The 22,544-nt window shown below is 39.4% G+C and overlaps 1 protein-coding gene across 3 annotated transcripts in view; it reads left to right on the top strand.

Annotated features, from left to right (window-relative positions):
- Positions 1–22,544, top strand: part of KCNQ5 (potassium voltage-gated channel subfamily Q member 5) — a 267,281-nt gene that overhangs the window by 228,389 nt on the left and 16,348 nt on the right. The window contains exons 7-11 of one of the 3 annotated variants that reach the window (XM_061460476.1): positions 1,426–1,521; positions 4,749–4,843; positions 6,386–6,412; positions 9,423–9,479; positions 14,815–15,035. In XM_061460476.1, coding sequence (XP_061316460.1) covers positions 1,426–1,521; positions 4,749–4,843; positions 6,386–6,412; positions 9,423–9,479; positions 14,815–15,035 — 496 coding nt within the window. The remainder of the gene's footprint in view (positions 1–1,425; positions 1,522–4,748; positions 4,844–6,385; positions 6,413–9,422; positions 9,480–14,814; positions 15,036–22,544) is intronic. The other 2 variants (XM_061460477.1, XM_061460478.1) reach the window with 2 other exon arrangements.

Here is a 22,544-nt window from a genome sequence, read left to right as displayed (position 1 = left end):
AATAAGTGAGATATTTCTAATAGGTTTTCTTGTAGGACCGTGTCCAGGCTACTGACAGAGAGTAGTAGTAGGAGGCACTAGATCAACAAAAGTTTATGTCATTTAATGTAAAAATGCAGCTATCATTTTCTGTGAATGATTGTAAATAAACATGATGGTTTGTTTACGTTGCTTTTACCAACTTTCAAGAGACTTTAATGGAAATGGGAATCATCTAATGAAAAAATATAGTGCAGCTTCAGGAATAACTTTTCATTTTTGTGAGAGAATGTCCTTTCTTAAATTACTATTGAATAAGCATGAAATCAGAAGTGACATCTGTATTTTGCTGTATTGCATCTCTTGCAACATATACAGACAGTCGATATTTTAATACTCAGGTTCATTATCTATAGATCACTATAAAACATGCATGTTATAATAATACATTTGTTTTCAACCATATAGACAAGCTAAGATTAAGAGTCCACATCTGCCAACAGCCTTGAATCATCTAGTGTACTGCATTTTTTCTTACTCTAAGTATAAAGAATATTTCAGTATCTTTGACATATTATAATGCATTATAATTATAGTAAATTGCCTGTTTGTGAATCTGTAACATTTAATGGCAGTTACTGTAATTAATTCCTTTTGTCACCTAATTACCACCAAGACAGTTAGTCTTAGCAGAAATACAATGAACATGTAAACTATTAATAACCTTGCATATTAGAGATGCCAGAACTTTTGTTCCTCATGTCATATCTATGCACAGATACTAATTTTTGTCATAAACACTTTTGTGTTGAATCTGTCTGTAAAACAAGAGATATGTTGAATCTTGTGCATTTCCAATATTATTTTACCCTGACTAAGGATCAAATGGAAAAGTTTTTCCTTATAATGCAGACATGTCCGGCAGAAATATTATACTCCTTGCAAGCCAAGGAGGGAAACATTCTCAATCTTTGGGTCTTTTTAGTAGTAGTCAAATTTATCTTACTTATTCAGTGGAAAAGGGGAGAGATTTCATCATCATCTTTTTTTCATAGTTTATAGAATGAGCAATAGGATTATCTGGATGGGAAAGTGAGAAGAAATGGTCTTAATCTGTTAAGCAAGGCCTTTTCTAACTTTTATATAATCAAAAGTTATTGGGCACTGCAGATATGGACTTTGAGGTCCATGTATATCTGGCATATCTGACAGGTGGTCATCTCATCTTCCTGACTTGAGTTCCTCTGAATGTTCCTGCTAGATTTTATCTATTGTATCTATGTACATATGTATATATGCATATAAACCTTATACTCTCATATACTGTTATAAACATTATCTGAAGCAATTACATGGCATAAAATCTTCACAAAATCTTTATAGTTGATTATATATATTTATTTGAAAAACTACCTAAATAATGATAAATGGCATATTGTACTGCAGGGTATTCTTGGCTCAGGATTTGCTTTAAAAGTGCAGGAACAGCATCGTCAGAAACACTTTGAGAAAAGAAGGAACCCAGCTGCCAGTCTAATTCAGGTAAATAAGAAATCAGTAAAAATATAATAGCAGGTTATTTAAAGTACACATTGGAGCAGATTTTATTATTTCAATTTGGATAGTTTTGTGGAAATAATGTTTAACAGATTGGTTAGTTTCATAACATAAGTTTGTTCAGTGATTTCTGTATGTTAATGACATAATTATTTAGATAGTATTTATATGAATGGTTTTTGAGTTCTATCCATGCTGAAGGAACCAAGTCAAGCATGTCAACTGCATGCCTGCAGTTAGTGAATTCCTTGGCAAAATAGAATTGATCCCTAAACAGCCCAACTGATAGCACAGGACTCTTTCCTGTATTAAGCTACTTTTCATCTACTGCAGGGTTTAGAGTACTCCAATGAGTTATATACTTGGTGAAAATAAAATGTATCCTGCCCAGAGAATTGCTTTCACTATTACTCAGTTCTAAAGCTGGACATGTAGATGCTAGCAGTTCCAAAATGTCTGAAATTGTCTGAGGTGGTTTCAGCTCCAATACTGACAGTTCAGAAACTGAGAAAGGTTTTTATTTTTTTTTTAAGCAAAAGTGGTATATTTGATGAACAGCTTCTTTGATTGGGTTTTTTCCTTAACTTACAGTCCCAGTTAAAATTGAGAACATCCTCTAAAGAATGATTTTGCACCAACCTTCACTCTACTTGGTGCACTGAAAAAAAAAGGGGGGAAATAATCTTACAGTGGCCTAGTTTATTTTCTTTGGATCCCAAGTGGTTTATGTGTGCCATTTATGCTGTTTTGTTTTTGTTTAAAATCTGAAATAATAAATCCAAATAAAGAAGCTGAGCATGATTCTATGAATATGCTAGAATTCCATGATAAGTTCAGGGTAGACGCCAGGCCATCTTTGAAGCGCATTTTTTAAGTTAATAAACGTTTTCCATTATTCCTGTACAACTATTATTAAATACTAAATATTTGAGTTTTAATATTTATTAGAATAATAAACATAAAGCCACTTCTTTTATATCTATTGTACTGTTGAATGAATGTCTGGGATATTTTCTAACATATATTCTAATGTACTTTTTCCAAGTTTGGTTGCCAGAGGAAACAGAATAGATTTTTTATGTAGCTCATCTTATTATTGTATGACAGTTCAACCAAAATATTAGTTAGACAGCATACTAAATAGATTAAGATCAGCTAGCTGATTGATTTCAGAAAGTGACTCTCAATGGGCAAAATCATTGCAAAAAGAAGACATTTGTGGTGGGTTCACATGATAAAGGCTGTTCAGCATTTACATGTTCATTTTCATGTTCAGCATTTTAAGTAACCTAGAAATTAATATAAAATTGCTGATGGAGATATTTGCCAATGGCGCAAGACCTGGCAGAATAGGAGAGGTGAGGGCAGGCACACAGGAATGAACCCAAGGATGATCTGGGTGACTATACAGGGTGTAATGATTCTTACCGAAATCTTTAATACACCAAAATATAAACCTTGATTTAGAAACAATGAAATCGGTGTATTACAAGAGATGTCTGTCCTAGTATTAGTGTCTGAAAAGGATTTGATGAAGGATGAGAAACACAGAGAGGAAAGAGTACGAAAGAAGGGTCAAGAGCTTCATAAAAGTTACCAGTATGTTACTCCAGCTGGTTTATTACAGTCCTTAGATACAAAACCAGAAAGATAACAAGGAGAAGGCAGCTGATATTACCACTGTGTATGGTGATGCCGGTACTAACATGCTACATATGTATATGCATCTAAAGTCTGTAAATGAGACTGGAAAACTGGAGGAAGTAAAGAAAACACTGGGGAAAAACAAATAGTCCAGGACTGGAAAAAATTTCATGTTCGTAAATGCAGGATGTGTGTGATCATCATCTACTGTAACTGTGCCCAGACCTTTTTTAGTTGTCTTTTGTGGATATTGATAGTAAACTACCATAGAAATGAGCGTGCTATAGCTTATCAGGATAACATCTATTTTCTAATCAGCTACTCTGTAGAATTAATCTGTGCTAACTTCTCTGTTGCCATAGCTATACAGTCTGCTAAAGCCTTTACCTGACTTTAAAATAGCTAAGGTGTCACTATAGAAAGCTGAAATGTTTCATATTGACATACTTTTCTCAATTTCTTTAGCTTGTAAGAAATATTCAGTGTGAATATTATTTGAACATAAAAGTCCAGAGAGGAAGTACTGGAACCTATAGGACAGAAACATAAGAACTATCTCTGGCTATAAGCCAAACCCAAATAACTGCAAATTTAAAATAATGAGGAGATCTTTGACAATGAGAATGTCGATCAATTTACAAAGTGACAGGTTCTCCACTTGTAGATGAAGACTAGATGTATTTGTGGGAGATGTGCCACAGAAAAACACTGGGATGATATTTAATAGATGACAATATGCAGGAAGTGCAGATACTCAGTTAGTACAAATTAATATAGCTATGCTAACATCAGGGAACTTGTTCCAGTTTCCAGGACCAAGGATCTGTCTTACCATCTACATGCAGTTATAAATCTAAACCATGAATGCATTTTCAATGCTTTGCTTTGGTCACCGTCCTTTGATATCATTTATTGTGTATTCTTAAATATTTAGCACTGTTCCAAACCACAGAGAACACTTCTCTTTTCTTCTAAATGCTTTTCGTCTGATATTCATTGTAATTTACTAAATGTATTATGGCACTTTCTTTACCTCAGACTGCAAGTTTGGGTGGGTGTCCCTGTGGACTTGTCACAGATAAATCACTGCAATGCTTTTTTGAGCACCTCTTTGTGCTGAGTATCTCCTGGTTCTTTCACAAAACCAGGAACTCTTCTTTCACCATGTAATATGTACTGTGATTCACAAAAGTTTTGGTAGGTTTTTACTGGTATTTCCCTAGTACACCTAATAGAGCACATCCCAGTCTGAGAAAAATGCCCTCTGTACATAACCAGTGAGGTGGCATTGTCACTTCATGTTCTTGGTTCCTTTGTGCTTTTCTATTGTTTCCCCACACCAGGCTTCTTGGCGGTTTTATTCTACTGACACCAGCCGAACAAACCTGACAGCCACCTGGCGATATTATGAAAGTATTCTTCCTCCCCTCAGGCATGTATCAGTGCTATGAATGATAAAAGAAAGCCATGACTTGTATTGGTTACTAATCTGCTTTTCATTTTTTTGTTTCATTCCCTGCTCCCTCTTGCCTTGTTTTTTCTTTTTTTACCATATATCCTGCACGTAGTGTGTATGGCGTAGTTATGCGGCTGATGAGAAATCGGTTTCCATTGCTACCTGGAAGCCTCATTTGAAGGCCTTGCATACCTGCAGCCCTACAAAGTAGGTACAAATATGGCAGCTGGTGCTGTCCTCAATGTCTGTTCAAGCTTATAGATAATTACTATTTGTCTGTTTCATCTTGTTTTGTCTTCTTAAGCCTTCTCATTAGAAATCTCAACTAACAAATCAGATCAGTATTGTCTAGGAGCCTAACACAGTAAGACATACAAATCATTGCCATTTGTTGAAGAAATATTCCTGAGCACAGGCATTATAAACATTTTCCCCCAAACCCCAAACTCATATATCAAGGTTAAGGTTTCACCCAGTTCCAAATTATCTCTAAGGAGGAAAATAAAAGTTTAATGCAGAGCTAGTTCCTTGATTTAATGCTATTTTTCTGCCTGTGCCTCTGTGTAAGGCTATAGCTGCAGACCTACCTTGCCAAGGGAAGAAAGCTTTGTGGTATTCTGCAGGTGAATGCACTGGGAAATTTGATCCTCTTCATCATAACTTCTGATATATTCAGTATTTCCTTAGGGTGAATTATATTCTCAGTTACCCACACAGGCAGTGGAAGATGACTAAAAAGACCTGATGTCGCAGTTTGGCAGACAGGAAATATTTGATGTCCTAGTTTGGGTGAGAATTCACAGAGCACTGGCAGCTCAAGACTCTTCAATAATTCAGTAAAAGATTTACCAGAAGGTAGTAAGCCGGCTGATTCAGTAGGGGGCACAAATCAGGAAGTAAAAGATAGTTGATAAAGATCAAAAAGGGGAGTGCTAAGAGCCTTATGGAAAAGCTCTGATAAGCATCCTAACTGTTGTTATTGCAGACAGTGCAAGAGAATTAGTGGTTTCTCTCAAAGCTGGGTGATGAACATCCACATGACAGTAAAAAGGTAATCGTGTGCCAAAAAGCTCAGCCAAAAAGAGGTTTGGCTGGGTACCCAAAGCTGATCTTTGAATTTCAAAGAGTTGACAAGAACAGAGCCGTAAGTAATCCATTACCATAGCTGTAATCCAAAAATGCTCCAAACTAAAAGGAGCTTTTAGATTAAAAATTACATGGAATATTGATTTTTGACAAATATACAAACAAATTGAAGGCAACATTGGTATAAATTGATGGATATAAAATCACATAAATAATTAACCTGTGTCCTGCCTAAATACTCTAAAATATGACTGTCCCTCAAAAGTGCATCTGCTTGTTATTTTAAATAAGTGTATTGCTGTGCTATCCTAAAATTAAACCTTTTTATTTACCAGAGATAACTTTCTCTAATAAGAGCCTACAGCTTTCTGTTAAATGTGTGTCAGCAATGCATTTTGCCTAAGTGCTTTGCCAACTCAGTCTGCAGTGGTATGTACTAAGCATGTTATATGCATGTGTTAAAACAACTGAAAAGTTTCTTTTTCAGAAGCATTGTAGTTAGGAGTCTTGCCTGAATGTTTTTGTGGTTGCAATGTAATGTGTGTGTTGTACACTAACATATCCATTTATGTTTACCGTATATCTAACATCATCTTTAACTAAATAATGTGATTACTATCTGCATAACAAGTATGTTTTTCCCTCCTACACCCTGACCTGAAGAAAAGAACAAGGGGAAGCTTCTAGCAGGTTTGTAGCTTCTTTTATTTCTTTTACCTGTGCAATCGTTGCTTCTTAATGGCTTTTAGATGTCTCCTCAGGTTCTGTACAGTAGGTTCAATGAACTGTAACTGTTAACAGATTAGAATCACAAAACCGTATTTTTTAAATTCATACCAGTAGACTAATGCTGCTGAAATTTGCTTCTTTGTCACAGTTTTTGTATGGAAAAAATAGGCTAATATTTATGTTTCTATACATATTTTAACTGTAAGGGGGAGCTCAGTTCAAACAGTGGCAGTGTAGTGAGTGGAGTAACCTCCCTAGACCCAGCTCCTGGGCAACGACATAGCCTCGGCTTTGGCGTAAAATCAAAGCTTGTGATTTTCAGAAATCTGTAACTTCTAGTGCAATTTAGAGGCCTTTGGCTTCGTGGACAAGCCCACCAGCCCTCTGTGCAGGGGCAGGACCTCCCAGTGAAGCTGGTTTCATATCAGCTTAGCAAGGGTCTGTTCTGCCCTGAAGAAGCATCCTGCCATTCTCTCTTTAAGAGTGTTTTGGGACGCAGTGGATAGGGGAACAGCACCACTGCAGGAGCTCACCTCCTCTCAGATGCAGAGTTTGCACTCTCACATGGCCCTGATTGGGTGGGGGAGACAGCCTGGTATTTCTCCTTAAATAAGCCCTAGCACCCCTGGCCAGGAGGGTAGGAGGGGCTTCTACCAGCCTGGGTGCTGAATGAGGACCAGTTGCCTATAGCACACAGAGAAGGGCTGCAGCAGGGCTGTCCTCACTGGTAAGCCCTGGTGATGCATGTCCTAAGGCAGTAAAAGGAAATGGCTGCTCTTTGCTGTACTTGTAGCCCAAATGCTTAGGGACTGGAAAGGACTCGGTGGCTACAGGAGAAATTACACTACCCCTGAAACTCATTAGCAATGGGAGTCAGCAGGCATTCGACAGCCGGCACTGCAGTATCAGCAAGATCAGAGAACAGTGAGTTTACCTCAATGAAAAGCCAAGAAAAAAAATGGCAGTGACACAGCAACCCCCAAAATACATCTGCCCCTGAGTTGTACTGTAGTTCACAAACTCCTCTGGGTTATTCACTCAAGGGTTGAAAGTCTTCACATCAATTACCCAGGATCTGTTCCACTTTCCAGATTGCTCCTCTAGCACCTGACTCCATCCTTTTCCCTGATGTGCGCATAACTATTGTTAATGTCACAGTAACTCAAGGGGGCTGGAGTTGCTCTGATGTCCTTCATGAGCACTCCACCTGCTCTGTCAGTTCTGTGACTTTTCATATACATTACCTCCATAGGCTTGCTAGCAACGTATTGATCTCCTTAAATTATTACAGCCTGATCCAAACTACTTGCACTCACCAGAAGTATTTCCTACTCTTTCAACAGCTACATTTAAAATTGACTTAGGCTATTTTAAAGGTGAAACTGAAGTTGGCAGTAAATGAGAACACTTCCAAAACAGTGATTTGTGCAGAAGGGAAAGGTTATTCCCAGTTGCACCTGCGAGCACTTAAAGAGACAAATTTGCTCATAATAAGTAGATGCTATATGTAAGAAAACCCCAAATCCAAACCAAACCAGCTGTCAGAACTATATTACATGCTCCATATTAGTGGTAACTGTTTTGGCTTTGAAAGTAGTCAATGATTTAGTCAGATTTTTTTTTCACTGTATTTCCACTGAATGGAAGATGTGTGTCATTCAGAAACTCTAAACCAATCTGTGCACTGTTGCAAATTAGTGTAGGTATAAGATTGAACTAGTTAACTCCTGAGATCCTGGTCTACAATAAAAACCCTACAGACCACTCAGCGCCTTTTAAAACAGTGGCTGTTTATTGTCTGATATATTGCTATATGTTTGTGTCATTGAATATACATGTGGTGTATGTGGTCTTTTGTGGTAAAAATGTATACGTGAACTGCTGCAGCGTACTTTGAGACAACTGTCCTCGACTATTTTAACTTCTTTCTTACTGCTATGCTGATCGACTTGCATGGGATGCTATGTGAACTAAGTAAGCTGCTTCTTGTTTCACTCTTTAAATGAAGATGTGTTTGCACAAGTAGTGCATTGATTTGCTTTCTGAATATGCTCTTTGATCTGTACTCCATTCTAACAACAGTAGAGAAAAACTTTTATTTACTTTAGATAAAAGTTACTTATTTTCTTTTCTACCAAAATGACTTTTACGCTTACAGAAATTAATTCTTGCATTTTGCCACATATAGACCTGCAGTCTTTCATTAGGTAACTAAATGTTGCTGTGCATTTGAGTTGAGAGAGCTGTGCTTAGGAGTCTGTGGCTTCATATCGATTTTAAGAAAAATATGTATGCTGTATTACTCAAAAGATTATACTCACATATCCTAATTAATCATTTATCAAAAGTAATGGTAGATAACTTCTCTGGTGTATCCACACTGTAAGTAAGATACTTCTATAAATCAGTTCTAGAGATCTGCAAGTTATTTTAAAAAACCTATATGTTAAATTCTCCATATCTACAAATGCACATACTGCATGCAAATAATGTTATTTCTGTTTAAATATACAATGTGGCTGAAATTCTTCCTGTGCAGGAAACTTGATCAAGACTGATGAATCTTACAGCATCCTGAGAGCATAAGCAGTCTTAAGCTGTGTGTAGGACACGCATTGGGTGTCTGCGAAGGATGAACGTCACCCCTCTAGTGTTAACTATCAAACCTGAATATGTATTTCCTATTGAGACAGCTCTCTGGTTCAATAAGGAGTTTCACCAGTATCGGAGCTTCAGGGAAAAAACTCATCCCTGCTCTGAGAGAAAGAAGTAAATTGTACTCTGGAATTCTCTCCACCTCCTTCCTATACTGTATCTGTTTCTAAAAGTATATTTAATGTAAACTCTCTGCATGCACCATATGAAAAAGAAAATGCCAGTGACGCAGAATCTAACTTGAGGTGGAAAGCCTAACCCCTTACCAGCAGTGGAATGCTTAGTAATATGGTCCTCTATCTCCCCTCACTCCTAGTAAGCTTTGTAGTAATAAAGAGAAGCTCTTCAGGATGTACACCCCTCGGAAACATAGGTATCCAGCATCCTGCCTATTCACATGATGTTTGAGAATGCCAACTAACATCAGGTGCATGATTCATTTACTTCCCCTCCTTAGTGCTTTGAAATTCCTTACTTCTCCAAAGGAGGTGTCTTTATTTATTTATTTTTACATGCTTGTAATTCCCTTGTTGCTTGTTGCCTGCAATGACATTAATAAAATGGCAATAATACCAGCTCTTTGAAACACATCTGGTCAGACGATTGCCGTGCACAGCACGCTGACATTTGCTGAAGCCTGGTTCCCCTTCTCTGCCTGAGACTTGAACTTTCGGAATGCGTTACCCTGCAGAGATCTAAAACTGGGATTGAATATTTGGGTACAGACATTTCCCCAGGTCCAAGAGGATTTTTATAACCATGGCAGTTGAGTTCTTCATCTAATAATTAGTGAAGAATTTTAAGCTATACAAGCTAGGCAATACCAAGTCAAAATATGCAACTGTTGTTGAGAAGAATCCCCTTGGACGCAGCCTGTGGAAGCTCTCCCTGCATCCTGTGCTGGAAGGTAGAGGAATGCATGTGAAATCAACCATCTGCTTCAGCTGAATTCTGTGGAAATTGTGTCTTTTACCAAAAATGGTAATTCTTAGATGGATGGATCTTACGAGAAGAAATCCTTGCTTTATAACTCATGCTTATTGCAATTTTTTTCTTACTTTTTAAAAATAACTTAAAAGACAATAGAAGTACAATCTGATAATAGAAAATGGAGATTCAAAAAATTGTTTCTCTTCAACTGGAAACTGTTTTGAAAAAGGAAAAAGTACACAAGCCCCCAGAACTACTTTTTTGTTTGTTTGTTTGACGATCGAACTTCATGGTCTTGAAATTGACATTATGTCCTTGAAATTCTTGTTATTCCTCATTGAAGGTATGAGGTATAAGACTACATTTCTTGGGTTCGTGGTCCTATCATGAGCCTGGTGGAGAAGTCTTGAGTGTTTGAACTTCAAGTCTCACTGTACTATCCCTTGCATTTGCATTTATTCAAATTATCTTAATTTCAGTGAAGGCATCTGTAAGTTTGGTGAGAATCAACATCTGTATTTATTGGAAGCTAACTGCCAAAAATGGGCATGTACGTTTGCTTGCTGCTTGCCTTGGGTGATATTTTTTGATGGTTTTAGCTTCTGTCTCGACTCGAAATCCAAAGCATTCTCTCTTACCCTCAGACCCTCCAGTTACTTTTGATTCACTCCAATTTCTTCCCATTCCCATTTCAATTAACCAGCTCGCTACAAAAAGCTGGGAAACAAGTTGTAAACTGTGGGCAGCAGCAAGCAGTAGTGCTGCAGGTCTGAGGCTGAAGCAGAGCAGAAGATAAACTTGACCAGAAATGCAGGATGGTAGAAAGGGAAATAGGGGAGGGGAGGAAAAGAGATGCTCAGATAACCAAAAATTATAGTAAGATAGTCCATGGAAGACAGACAGAGCTGTGAGTACAGGAGAGAAAAGCAAAGCTTCGTAGGCATTTACCAATTGCAACAAGATCTTAGTAATTCCAGGCATTTGGTCCCCCGGAGAAGGGTTCGTTCCCTCTGCAGTGAAGCTACAGTGACCTCTAGTGTCCGTAAACACCTATTCCTTCATAAATCGCAGGTGGAAAAGTCAGAATTTAAAAAGGAAGAAGTTAAGAACTAGAAAGCCCTTTGCTATCCCAGTGAAGTGAATGGCTCATGCTTGTACTGACAGGAGGAATGAGTGGTAAGATCCAACAACTGATCTTCCATTTCCAGAAGGCAAACAAACAGAGAAAAGTCACTCGCTTTTTTCCCATCAAACCTTAGTACAAGAAATGATGGACAGACACATGTCTGAAGAAATGCAGAGACAGCTGGAGGCAGCAGTGGTTCTCTCAGGTCCTTGTCATTTAGGTCTGATTCAGAAACTTGTGTAATTTCATTTTCCTGATTCTTTCCCATGTTCTTTGCCTTTTGGACCAAAATTCAACTTAAAGCTTGGGAGTACTTACATTTCCAATGGCCATTATTGGGTTACATTAATTCAAGAGGTTTTCCTTGGATATTATATAAAAAGAGAGGATAAAAGAGGAGAGAGGAAAATAAAATGGGCTACATCCTGCAAGAGGTAAAGGATTTTTAGCACAGTGCTAATCCAACTGGCATTAAATCAGAGTAAAAGGTGCTAAAGGCTTCAGTGGCTACTGACTCAAGCGTAGAATGCCCAAAGATGCTTGAAAGGGCACAAAATTATCTCCATTCTGGTGTATCTCTAACACTAGTTATTCCTTCATGCTGTGTTATTTATCACATATAGAAGAGCCCCATGAAAATATTGGTCAACAACCTTCCTCTCCCAGGCATGAATTCTCCATTGCTGCAAGTCATACAATTCATGCCTGCACTGAGCAGGACCCAGTGACTTCTGGAACATTTCCCACCAGTCTCAAAATAGGAACAGGGATCCATGAAGCAAAGAACTGGTATGACCAGTGTCTGGAGAAACTCTCAAGATGCAAGATGGAGTTTCCAAACCATGCTTCCCTCAGGGGCTGCGTTTCTCGTCACAAAGCAGCATCCTCCACATGGACCCTTGGCATGCCACTACATTGTCATTGCTACAAAGCAGATTTTTTTTTATTTTCAAGTATGAGGTCTGCATTTTAAATTAATATTTTCATTCTCAGTGTTGCACTTTTGAAAAATGTCTGTAGTACAGATGAAGTGTCTACTGCTCCTTTCACCATTGCCTCATTGCTTTGATTTGGAGAACTAAAGATATTCAGGTTAAGTAGACATTGTGTACCATTCAGCTTTTATAACTGAAAACACCATGTGTACAAATCATTTAAAAGCAGCCATACTTTCATTAGTACAAATTAATTGACAGAACAACATGCGTGCTTTTTCCTTTGTGTTTTTTTTTTTATTTTCACTTTTATTTTGGAGTTAATGGGATTATAAAAAATATGGTCTATACTGATCAGTTTTATGGCTGTTTTACCAATTTTCCCTTCATTTTAATTAGTGCATCAGGGAGAGAGCTGTCCAGAAACATTTTTACTCAAAGATATGTAAACCAAAAAAAAAATCTGATTTCATGCTTCAATATTAAATACATTTTGAGCTGTAAGAGGAGTTAAAAAAAAAAAAAAAAGCACAAGGGACACATGCCTAGGAATAATATCCATAATAAAAAGTCCATTTTGATTCTGTTGCTCATAGTATTCTGTTGCTGTATAGTATGACAATGCAATAATGTGGTTAATAAATATTTTACAGCTTATATTTTCATTAAGTTGTACAATGCAAAAGATTCCTGAGCTGAAATGTAATTCAGTCCTGAAATCTAGTTTGTATTGAAAATTAAATTTTAGAAGTCACTTTTCTTTCAAATAGTAGGATCTGTGGGTCTTTTGTATTGCATATGCAACAGGACACAGTACTGCGTGTCTGGATAACAATTTGCAATGGAAACAGATGACATTTCCAGTACCATGATGTGTTTATTTCAACAACTGCTTACTTTGGGCAAGGGAATAAGGGGATTATATTCAGAAATTATAGTAAAGGTATTCTTTCAAGTGATTCAACATGCCATATAGAAATACATTTATCTAATAATCTTTCTATTGATGTGCTCACATTTGGCATTCTTGAAAATTATCTCATTATAAGCTTCCCAGCATGTGCTTTGCCTGCTACAAACTGCATCCTTTCTGCTCTCAGTGATGTGTGTACTCCGAATGAAATGCTATGCTATGCTGTGCTGTGCATGGACAAAGATACCTGATTATCACAACATTTCACAACTACAGAATTTTATAACTACTTTCCATTTCATATAATTCTGTATTAACACTGTATTTTCAGAGCGTTAGTAGTAGGCTAGATAGCTAAGAACCACAGTCCACATCAGCATTGGTTGATTAGCTGCAGAGTTCATTTCTGTTGAAAACATCTTATGGACATGCTGAAGTTAAATGCAAAGGCTTTGGGAGAACTAGAAAGTGTCTTCATTTCAAATACAATTGTAATTTGGAGATAGACAGCCTTTGCTATATGTGTTTTAAAAGCACCCCAAAGCCTGTGCCAGAGCAGTAGTACGGCAAGACCCAGCAACCTGCTCTAGAGGAAGGTGTGCCCCCCCCCGCATGGCAGGGGCATTAGAACTGAATGATCTTTAAGGTCCCTTCCAATCCAAACCATTCTATGATTCTATGAACACCATATCATGAGCAGCTACTGTATTGCTCCCATCATCTCTCCTGTTGCAAGAACAGGACTACTAATCAAGATGACCATTCCCTTGTACAGGTGATTGAACTTAACCTTGTAGCTAAAACAATATTTCCAAATTTTATCAGACTTCCTTTCTGTTTCCCCTTTAAGCCTTCTGCTACAGGAAGAGACAAACAAAGGCAAATATGTTAAATGTTGAAAAAGAACAAACAGATAGTCATGGCGATCACAGGATGTTCATTAGATATGTTTGAACATGAACAAAGGTAATCTAAGCACTAGGAAGTAGATAATCTACATATCCACAGGAGGGAAAAAAACAGCTTAGAATTGGCCAGCTGTAAAACCACAAGTCCACCACTGAGCCAGGCCAGCAGTCACAGTCATGAGTTTGTCTGGGCTCCTGTACCTGTCCTAAAGTGCCTGTCCAATATCACCTGCAGGCAGTCTGCTCACACCTTAATTCCCTGCAATGACTTTAGTGAGCGCATATTGTATCATTACACTTCCATTAATCAGTCATCACACTGTTTCTTGGCTGTTTTGTTAATTTGGTTTTGTCTTGTCCAAGTGCCGTAACTAGGAATTCTGGATATGGGAGATGACTAACAAAGCACATGAAATGTTGGAAGTGCCATGTCTTGAAAGAGCATGAATATACTAACAGCATTTTTGCCTGCTTAAAAAAAAAAAAAACAAAACACAACTAAACAATACTACATGGCATGCAGTAATAGAATACATTTTGTTCTTATTTATTTGAAGAGATGGCCAGAAATGCACTGAGCCTGCCTAAGATGGAAATAAGCCTATTTAAAATTTAAGGAATAGAAATAAAAGATCTTGGGTGAAACTTGTTAATTTTAATTTCATTTATAAGGTTATTCTGCGCTGTAAGATAGACTGCCATTGAAAATGCTTCTATCAAAAAACAATTAGATCAAATCAGTTTTGTTCCCAAATGAAATAGATTCAATCACAAGTGTGTAAGAAACAGATTTGCACTATTAAGAATTTTTAGAAATTATTTTTGATTATCATGCAATAGAAAAAAGAAATGGAGTGAAGGAACCATGAAATAAAATGCATTTCTCTCCTTCACAGTCAAAAGCTAAGTTTTAAGGAGCGGGTCCGGATGGCCAGCCCACGAGGTCAGAGTATAAAGAACAGGCAGTCTTCAGTTGGAGATCGCCGGTCACCAAGTGCTGACATTGCCACTGAGGGCAGCCCAACCAAAGTCCAGAAGAGCTGGAGCTTCAATGATCGAACACGCTTCAGGCCCTCACTGCGGCTGAAGAGCTCACAGCCCAAACCCGTGGTTGACGGTAGGAGTTTTTCACGCCCCATTTGCCGTTGCGCACTGCTCCCAGCCTGCTGACGCTCTTGCACACCTGCACTGTGAACATGACACATTTCTGTAAAGCAGAAGGAATTTCTGTCTGGGGTCAGAGACACATAGCCTTCTTCAAAGACCACGCCAATGGGATTATTCACTCTTGTGTCAGTGGTGCATAGGGAGCAACGGGTGGAAAAGAGGGTCACTACTGAAAATTGCAGGTGGACTAAAAGCATCCCATGGATTTGGGTGCAGCAGCTCTGCACCTCTCGCATCGCTGGGCGCAGCCGCTCTCCAAAGCTGCTGCCTCTGCACCAGGGCCAGCACTGCAATGGCTGTGCCTGTGCCAGCAGAGAGCACCCCTTTTACAGCAGTGCCTCCCTCAGGCAGGGGAGCTTGCTGAGGAGCTGGAAAGTGCCCTTTTACCTACACCATGGTTACAGTTGTCAGCCACCAAGAGACATACAACTGGGTGCTTTAAGTTTTATGGGGATGTATCCGGTTTGGTAAGGCAGGTGTCTTCAGCAAGTACAACAAGCATTATTGCATTTATGTATTGCTTTCTAAAGGGTATTTTAAATGTAGGAAGGACTCCTACCTGTGAAGAAGTGGATCTCTGTGAAAATGGCTTGCTGAGAGTGTAGCAGGCAAGAACATAGTCTTTCCTGCCCACTGCCTCCCATGCTGCCCCTCTCTGCTCTTCTCTAGCTAAGGTTCGTTCTCTGATTAAACTAGCCAGTGCTCAGGCAAACATCCTGTGACAGGCAGGAGTCACGCATTCCAGGTGAGCCTGACCCCTGTAAGGGACAGGTCCTGCACTGAAAGGTGCACTCACACATCTCTGGAGGTACTGCTGCCCCAGTGACTTTGGTTTCTCCGTTCACATTTTTCCCAACTTACAAGTGATTTGTTCTTTCTTGTGAGGCCCCCAGGTAGAAAATAAGGGAAACAAACTGATCAGTTATAACAGGAGGCAGTGACCCTGACTGTTTGGGAAAGGTACAACTTAAATAATTTGATCCAAGTAAAGAGATGTAACTTTAAACAGTTTCTACTATGGCAGTCATCCGTGATACATCCAACAACTGTGGTAAAACTAATTAGGCAGAAGTGCAATTTTGGTATCTGCTTCCTTTTAAAGAACACATATTGTTACAGACCTGTACTTTGCAAAATACCCATTGAACTGAAATGCCCCATCCTTCAGCTGAGGACATCCTACGCCACACATCTCTTCAGGAAAAGCCTGGGTAAATAAACATTTCCTGGAGGACAAACAAGACAAACCAACAGTGTTTGCTAAGGTCGTTCAGGCTAGCCCTCCCCTGCAGAGACCTGTCAGATGCACAAATCCTGACATTGGCTGGGTTACAGTGAGCTACTGGGGTGTACCTGCCCCTAGGCTGCTGTCCAGATTGCTCACCACTCCTCACTCCATTCTGTGGCACAGGCCCTGGCTCATGTCCCACAGCAGCTGCAGCACAGGGGCTGTGTGATGCTGGCCTGGGTCTCAAACTGACGTGGAGTAGGGACACGGCCACTTGCTCCACAGGGGGAAGTGAGAAATGGTCTAGGTATCAGAGTGGGGTCAAAACACCCTGTCTAAACTTAGGCTTCCTATGTAATCACTTACATAGCACAAGTATCTCCGCAAAACCACGTCAGAAGTGATTTCATAGGTTAAGCCCCTGTAACTCACAGTGTGCCTGGAAGTGACCCAAGAAGAGAGTAATTTGTTGAACACACTCCCTGGATATCAGCAGCTCACTTCTGCTCCAGCCCTGCAGCCCACACCTCACTCAAGCATCTGTTTAGTTTTTCATCAGCCCATTTCTCACAGAAACATTTTCTCAGCTTGTCCTCTGTTTTGGCCTGCACATACTGTCATTAATAGCAGTGATCTGCACGAGATCATGTTCCCTTTTATTGTCTCCCTTTCATGGAAAAGAGGGCATAAATGGCACCTTGGGTATATCTGTAGATCAAAGATAATAACAACAACAGAGCCATCATTGCTGTGTGCAAACCCTGAAAAATCTTCCCGCTCCTCAGGGCAAGCACAGCCTGTTTCCTGGTCAGCAGTTTCCAGCTACTCTTCCACCCTTATGAACTGGGGCCAACAGATACGACCAATTTCTCATCCGTGGCAGAAGGAACAGCTTCCATTGTCTCTAGCTTTTAGGCAAATGCCAAGTTTCCACTCTGGGACCTGATCCAGATACTTCTAGGAGTGGTATCATCGGAGAGATGTCCACTGTGCTCACTGCTGAGAGGCAGCTCCCTGCTGCCTTACCCATCTGCTGCTGGAAAAGTTAGGCACTACCATCCTTGATTTCTTTTGCGTGTGTGTGTGTTACCAATTTCATAGTTTGATATTCCTTCTGCATTTGACAGCTTAATGAAAAGGATCTGGAGATGATGTGTTTAGTTTAGAACATCTTGCACTTTTTAGTGGATGGAAATACAGTATTTGCAGCATTTTATTAATATCTCTGTTTTCAGGTCCTCCAGTTTCCTCCTTGAGGAATTCTCTGGCCAAAACATTAATTATTTTGGTGGGCTGATCTTCAAGCCAAACTAGAAACCACCCCTTTCTGGATCACAGTATCACAGTATGCTAGAGATTGGAAGGGACCTCAAAAGATCATCTAGTCCAATCCCCCTGCCGGAGCAGGAACACCTAGATAATGTTACACAGGAATGCGTCCAGGCGAGTTTTGAATGTCTCCAGGGAAGGAGACTCCACAACCTCCCTGGGCAGCCTGTTCCAGTGTTCCGTCACCCTCACTGAGAAAAAGTTTCTTCTCAAGTTTAAGTGGAACCTCATGTGTTCCAGTTTGTACCCATTACCCCTTGTCCTGTCATTGTTTGCCACTGAGTAGAGCCTGGCTCCATCCTCGTGACACTCCCCCTTTATATATTTATATACACTAATAAGGTCACTCCTCAGTCTCCTCTTCTCCAAACTATAGAGACCCAGCTCCCTCAGTCTTTCCTCATAAGGGAGATGCTCCACTCCCTTAATCATCTTAGTTGCCCTGCGCTGGACTCTCTCCAGCAGGTCCCTGTCCTTCTTGAACTGAGGGGCCCAGAACTGGACACAATGAAAGTGTCCAGAAGTGTCTGGACAAAAAAACATACCCTTGAACAATCGGTCCTTCTGGCAATTCTTATGTCTCTGTAGCATGTTTGTGGGGAAAAGAGATTGCACTTGAAATAGCCGTTTTGGATAGTGGCGATGTAGTCCTGGGTACCCAGTCCAGTGTCAAGACTTTATATCAGTGATCTCATGAAAAAAATATTGAACTCTCACTCTGAACTTCTCCTTCCAAAAGAGAAGATGCTCAGATACTTGCTTGATTTTTATTTCACTGTATGGGATTTGGGGTTGTAAATGATCTTCTTTACCACAGGCAGAGAAGGAACTCTGCTGTGAGTTTCTCCTCCGTGAGGTGCACCGGACTGCATGCAAAAATAAAGCAAAGAAGCAAACATAGAAGTAGAGGGCTCAGAAAGGAAGAGAAACTGTTAGCGCCCAAGGATGATCTAAGGCACACGGTCAACACAGCAAGTTTGTGGGGCTGACTGAGTTCTGGTAAAGGACATGGTTGGAATCTGGGCCAAAACCATCAGAAAAAGACTGCTGGGAAAACTAAACATTAGCAATTAGAAACTGGCCTGTAAAGGGAGATTTCTAGTCCAGACAAAAGCTTATGGAGGCAGCTTAGAGGCAAACATGATTGAAAATGTAGTAGCCTTCCTCTTAGGCTACCCAGTAACAAAAGCTTACTAACACTACCCTGCTGCATATTAAAACCCTAAAAGGAGAGCTTCTTGGCTGCTAGCAAAACACTTAAGCTGGCCACAGGTATCTCCCAGAAGGATTTTGGCACAGCAGCCTTAGAACAATATGACCAAAACTGTTCCACAAATGGCTTTATTTATGGGTAGCAACAGTCCTCTGAAACTGCCTATAAACCATTTATTGCTGTTGCCAAAGTGAGCCTGGCAACAGCAATAATTATTTAAGCTATATATGTGCACTTGTAAAATGGAATCCAAACCTGAGAGAGCTTTGATGGCTAGAGAGGTCTTTGGTGGTATGGCTGCAGATGCTCTCCAGAGCACTTAACAACAGTGCAGGGGAGTGAAATTGAGAACCAGGCTTATATAATTTGATTTTAAATATGTGTCCAATCTCTGGTGACATATGGCTCACAACTGCCAAAACTCTTGTTGAAGAAGGGACACTGCACAGATTACAAAGGTGCCAGGATGCTTTATTTCCAATCCTTGTTATCAGTCTAAAGGGGAATTATCAGGACCAAGCAGATCAAAGGGAAATCTTCACCAACCAAGAACAGTAAACAGTGAATCTTAAGAAAGCACACAAGGATACAAGAATTGTATAGGCTCATGCAAGAGCCTGCCCCAAAGGGGTGCCACATCACACAGGTGAAGACGCTGCCTGACTTCAGAGTGGCACGCAGCCACCCCCATACCTGTACACAAAGTCAGCCAGGAGCCACTTGTGTCCCCAAAGCCTCCTCATACAGTACAGCTTGTGTCCCTGCACCAAAACCAGGGAAACTGCAGCCAAACTACCCATGAGGAACTGTGTTCAGCATGTGAGAATATCCACTGGCAGGGGTCAAACCCATGCCAGAGTCTGTGCAAGCAATTAAATAGTATAGGTGATCTCATGCCATTGCACTGTGCCCATGCCTCACTGTATTTAGTGTAGATCCAGCCACAGAGACTCACCTCACAAAATCTCTCCTTTTCACACAATGACATTCCTGCCCTGGTATTTTTTTGCTTGCCTTTTCTGAGGAACAGAACCTTTTCTGCTTAAATCATGCTCCAGTCTTGCACCATGACAGCTGAAATCTTGAACTTATGTTGTGGATACAGTTCTCAGTGAGGGGCAGAAATGCCCTATTATACTTGTTTTCTACCATCCCACGCTTCTAAGCCTCTTCATGAGTTATTTTATTGTGCCTTTACTGTAACCTAGAGACAAAGTGCAGCTTTTTGAATCAAAAATGTTCAGCACTAGAGATATTACCAGCATATTCCATTTTATTAATTAAAAAGAACTCTCTAAGGAAGTATTTGATTTCTTGCACCATCCCTGAATATGATATGCTCACATGACCTCTAGCCTTTCATTTCCTACAGAGTACTTGCACGGGATCCTCAGGGTAGAGTATATTATAAGAGCCATGGAAAGAATGCAATAGTGCATTTCAGCCCCCATGTCCTCAGTTACTACCATGTAATTTATGTATTGCAAAAATGACATGTTTTCCTTTCAGTAACACAAATATCTTGACCTTGTGTAAGTTTCATTGATGTGGCAAAGGTCCTGAGTTTTCTTGCTGTAACGTCGTGGTTAGCTTAAAGTTACTGATTCAAATAAAACTGCAGAGTGTCAGAACAGAGCTGCTCAATTTGTACAAACCCCACATGATGGGACTAAATAACATTTTATTAACTATATATCGATTTGTGTTATGCAGCAGATTTATTTTCTTGTGATTGTTTAACTTGATGATAGAGCTCTCATTTATTACCCTTATCACTGTAATTAATCAGGAAGATCTGACATTCTGATCTAAGCTCCAAAGAAATTTGTTCGGTTTTTGTAACCAAATACAGGCCAGTGGTTTTGAGGCATTATTTTAGTTTATCCCAACCCAGGTCCTGGACATATGAGTCTGCAATTTGGACTCTCTCTTTATGATATGTCTTGAGGAACTTGCTGTGCACTGTTGCTCGCTGGACCAAAGGCTTACTCAGTGGTCAGAGGGGAATGATTAGCAAGCTCAGCAATTTGAGGGACAGCAGCAGACCACACAACACAGAAGTATGATTTGCATGCATTTCAGATAAAATAACAGAGATACATATCTAAGAAGTCACTCAAATCATACATTTAGAGTAACCTAGAATTTTTCTTTCTTAGTCTTCTCATATGGCCATCTAAACTTGTCGGCTAATGTGCCATTAATTATAAGATCAGCTGCTTTAACTGCACAATTATTGTGCATATAATGAATTGTTTTTAGAAAGTCTCTTGGACCTTTGTATCATCCCTCAAAAGGAAAAGGACTCCTTTTTAATTAAGCAGTGGAAGCTGTTCTGTGAAATACTGCCAGTGCTGAAAATTTTTGAGAAGTTAAATAATAACTGAAGGTAATTGAGAGCTGTTAGTAAGGAATGCTAGAATTTCATATATTTGGAACTTGCCTGCATTATATGATAGCTGATATAAATTAGGTTTCTGACCTTAAAAGTTGTACTTACAAACAAAAGAGACGAGATAATTATACCCAGAATATGTAAGAAGCTTCCCACCAATCCTGTCTTCCATTTTGGCTAGATCTGAGATTTTTAGAAATGCTTTCACATATAAAATGTTGTTAGAGATATTCTTTGTGATATTCGGCTTCATATTGTACTGAAGCTCCTGAATTCAGTTCTCTTCCCCACCCAGAAAGTTCTGCCATTTTTAGAGAAAAGGCAAGGGAGAAAGGAAAGGGAGAAAGGAAAGGGCTATGGAGAGAGCACTGCTGCACTCCTCACACGTACTGCTTGCGGGGTGGAGGCCCAGGTCAGGCAGAAGAGAAAGGGAGCTCCTTCGAGCTCATGCAGAAGTGCTCTTTCCGGGAGGCACCAGTTCCATTCCTTTCCTGAGAAATTGCTTTACGGCATGGAAATGGCAACCATTTCTAAAAAGCTCTCTGTAAATAATGTTTTCAAATATTATCATCCTTATTTCTTCTTTCGTAATTTTGGCACTTGAATACTCTTGTGCAGTAACAGGGATATTTGTGTCATTCTGTAGACAAATATTAAGCATATAACAAGAACAGCATGTCATGGAAGTTTACTTGTTCCACCTCCTTCCTTCTTTCATGATTAGAAGAAAACGACTTCTTTGTTTGTTGGGTTTTGAGCATTTTTTAGGGATAAGGAAACAAATACACTCTCTTGGGCCCACTTTCTCTGGCCTTTGCTCTGAAAAGCATGTAAACATAAGCTGTCGCCTTTCCCTTTTTGAGGGAGCTTTGGGCTTTCTTATCATGAAGTATGTGATTAAGTTCCATCCCAATTAGTGTTGCCTTTTACAGCTGATTTTTTCTATTGAGCTTAGCAAGCAGTCACAGTAAAAAGGTTTATGGAACTCTTTACTGAAAGAGAGTCAGCTTGTTGATGTTTTAAAGCAAAGGAAAATTTGAAAGAAAAACACTTCTAGGGGGAGTGAAGGGAATCTGTATTCATGGTTCAATAAATAGGAAAATAATGAGAGCTTGTGAAGAGGTGAGAAGTTTCATGAAACAAATTTAAACAAAGGTATTGGGCTGAGACACATTTTATTTTGATAAAGGGAAATTGCATGAATTGTATGAACATAAACTATGAAGATTTTTGTACCTAGAGTATTTTTGAGGGGAAAAATGTAACAGATTTTGTGAAAAAATCTGTGCATTGT

This window comes from Pezoporus flaviventris, unplaced genomic scaffold (assembly GCF_033815535.1).
Source record: "Pezoporus flaviventris isolate CSIRO_AGI_PZ_B2104156 unplaced genomic scaffold, CSIRO_AGI_Pfla_v1 ptg000031l, whole genome shotgun sequence".
NCBI classification, from domain to species: Eukaryota; Metazoa; Chordata; class Aves; order Psittaciformes; family Psittacidae; genus Pezoporus; species Pezoporus flaviventris.
The sequence above is the reverse complement of the archived record's forward strand: the minus strand, read 5'-3'. Positions and strand labels throughout refer to the sequence as shown.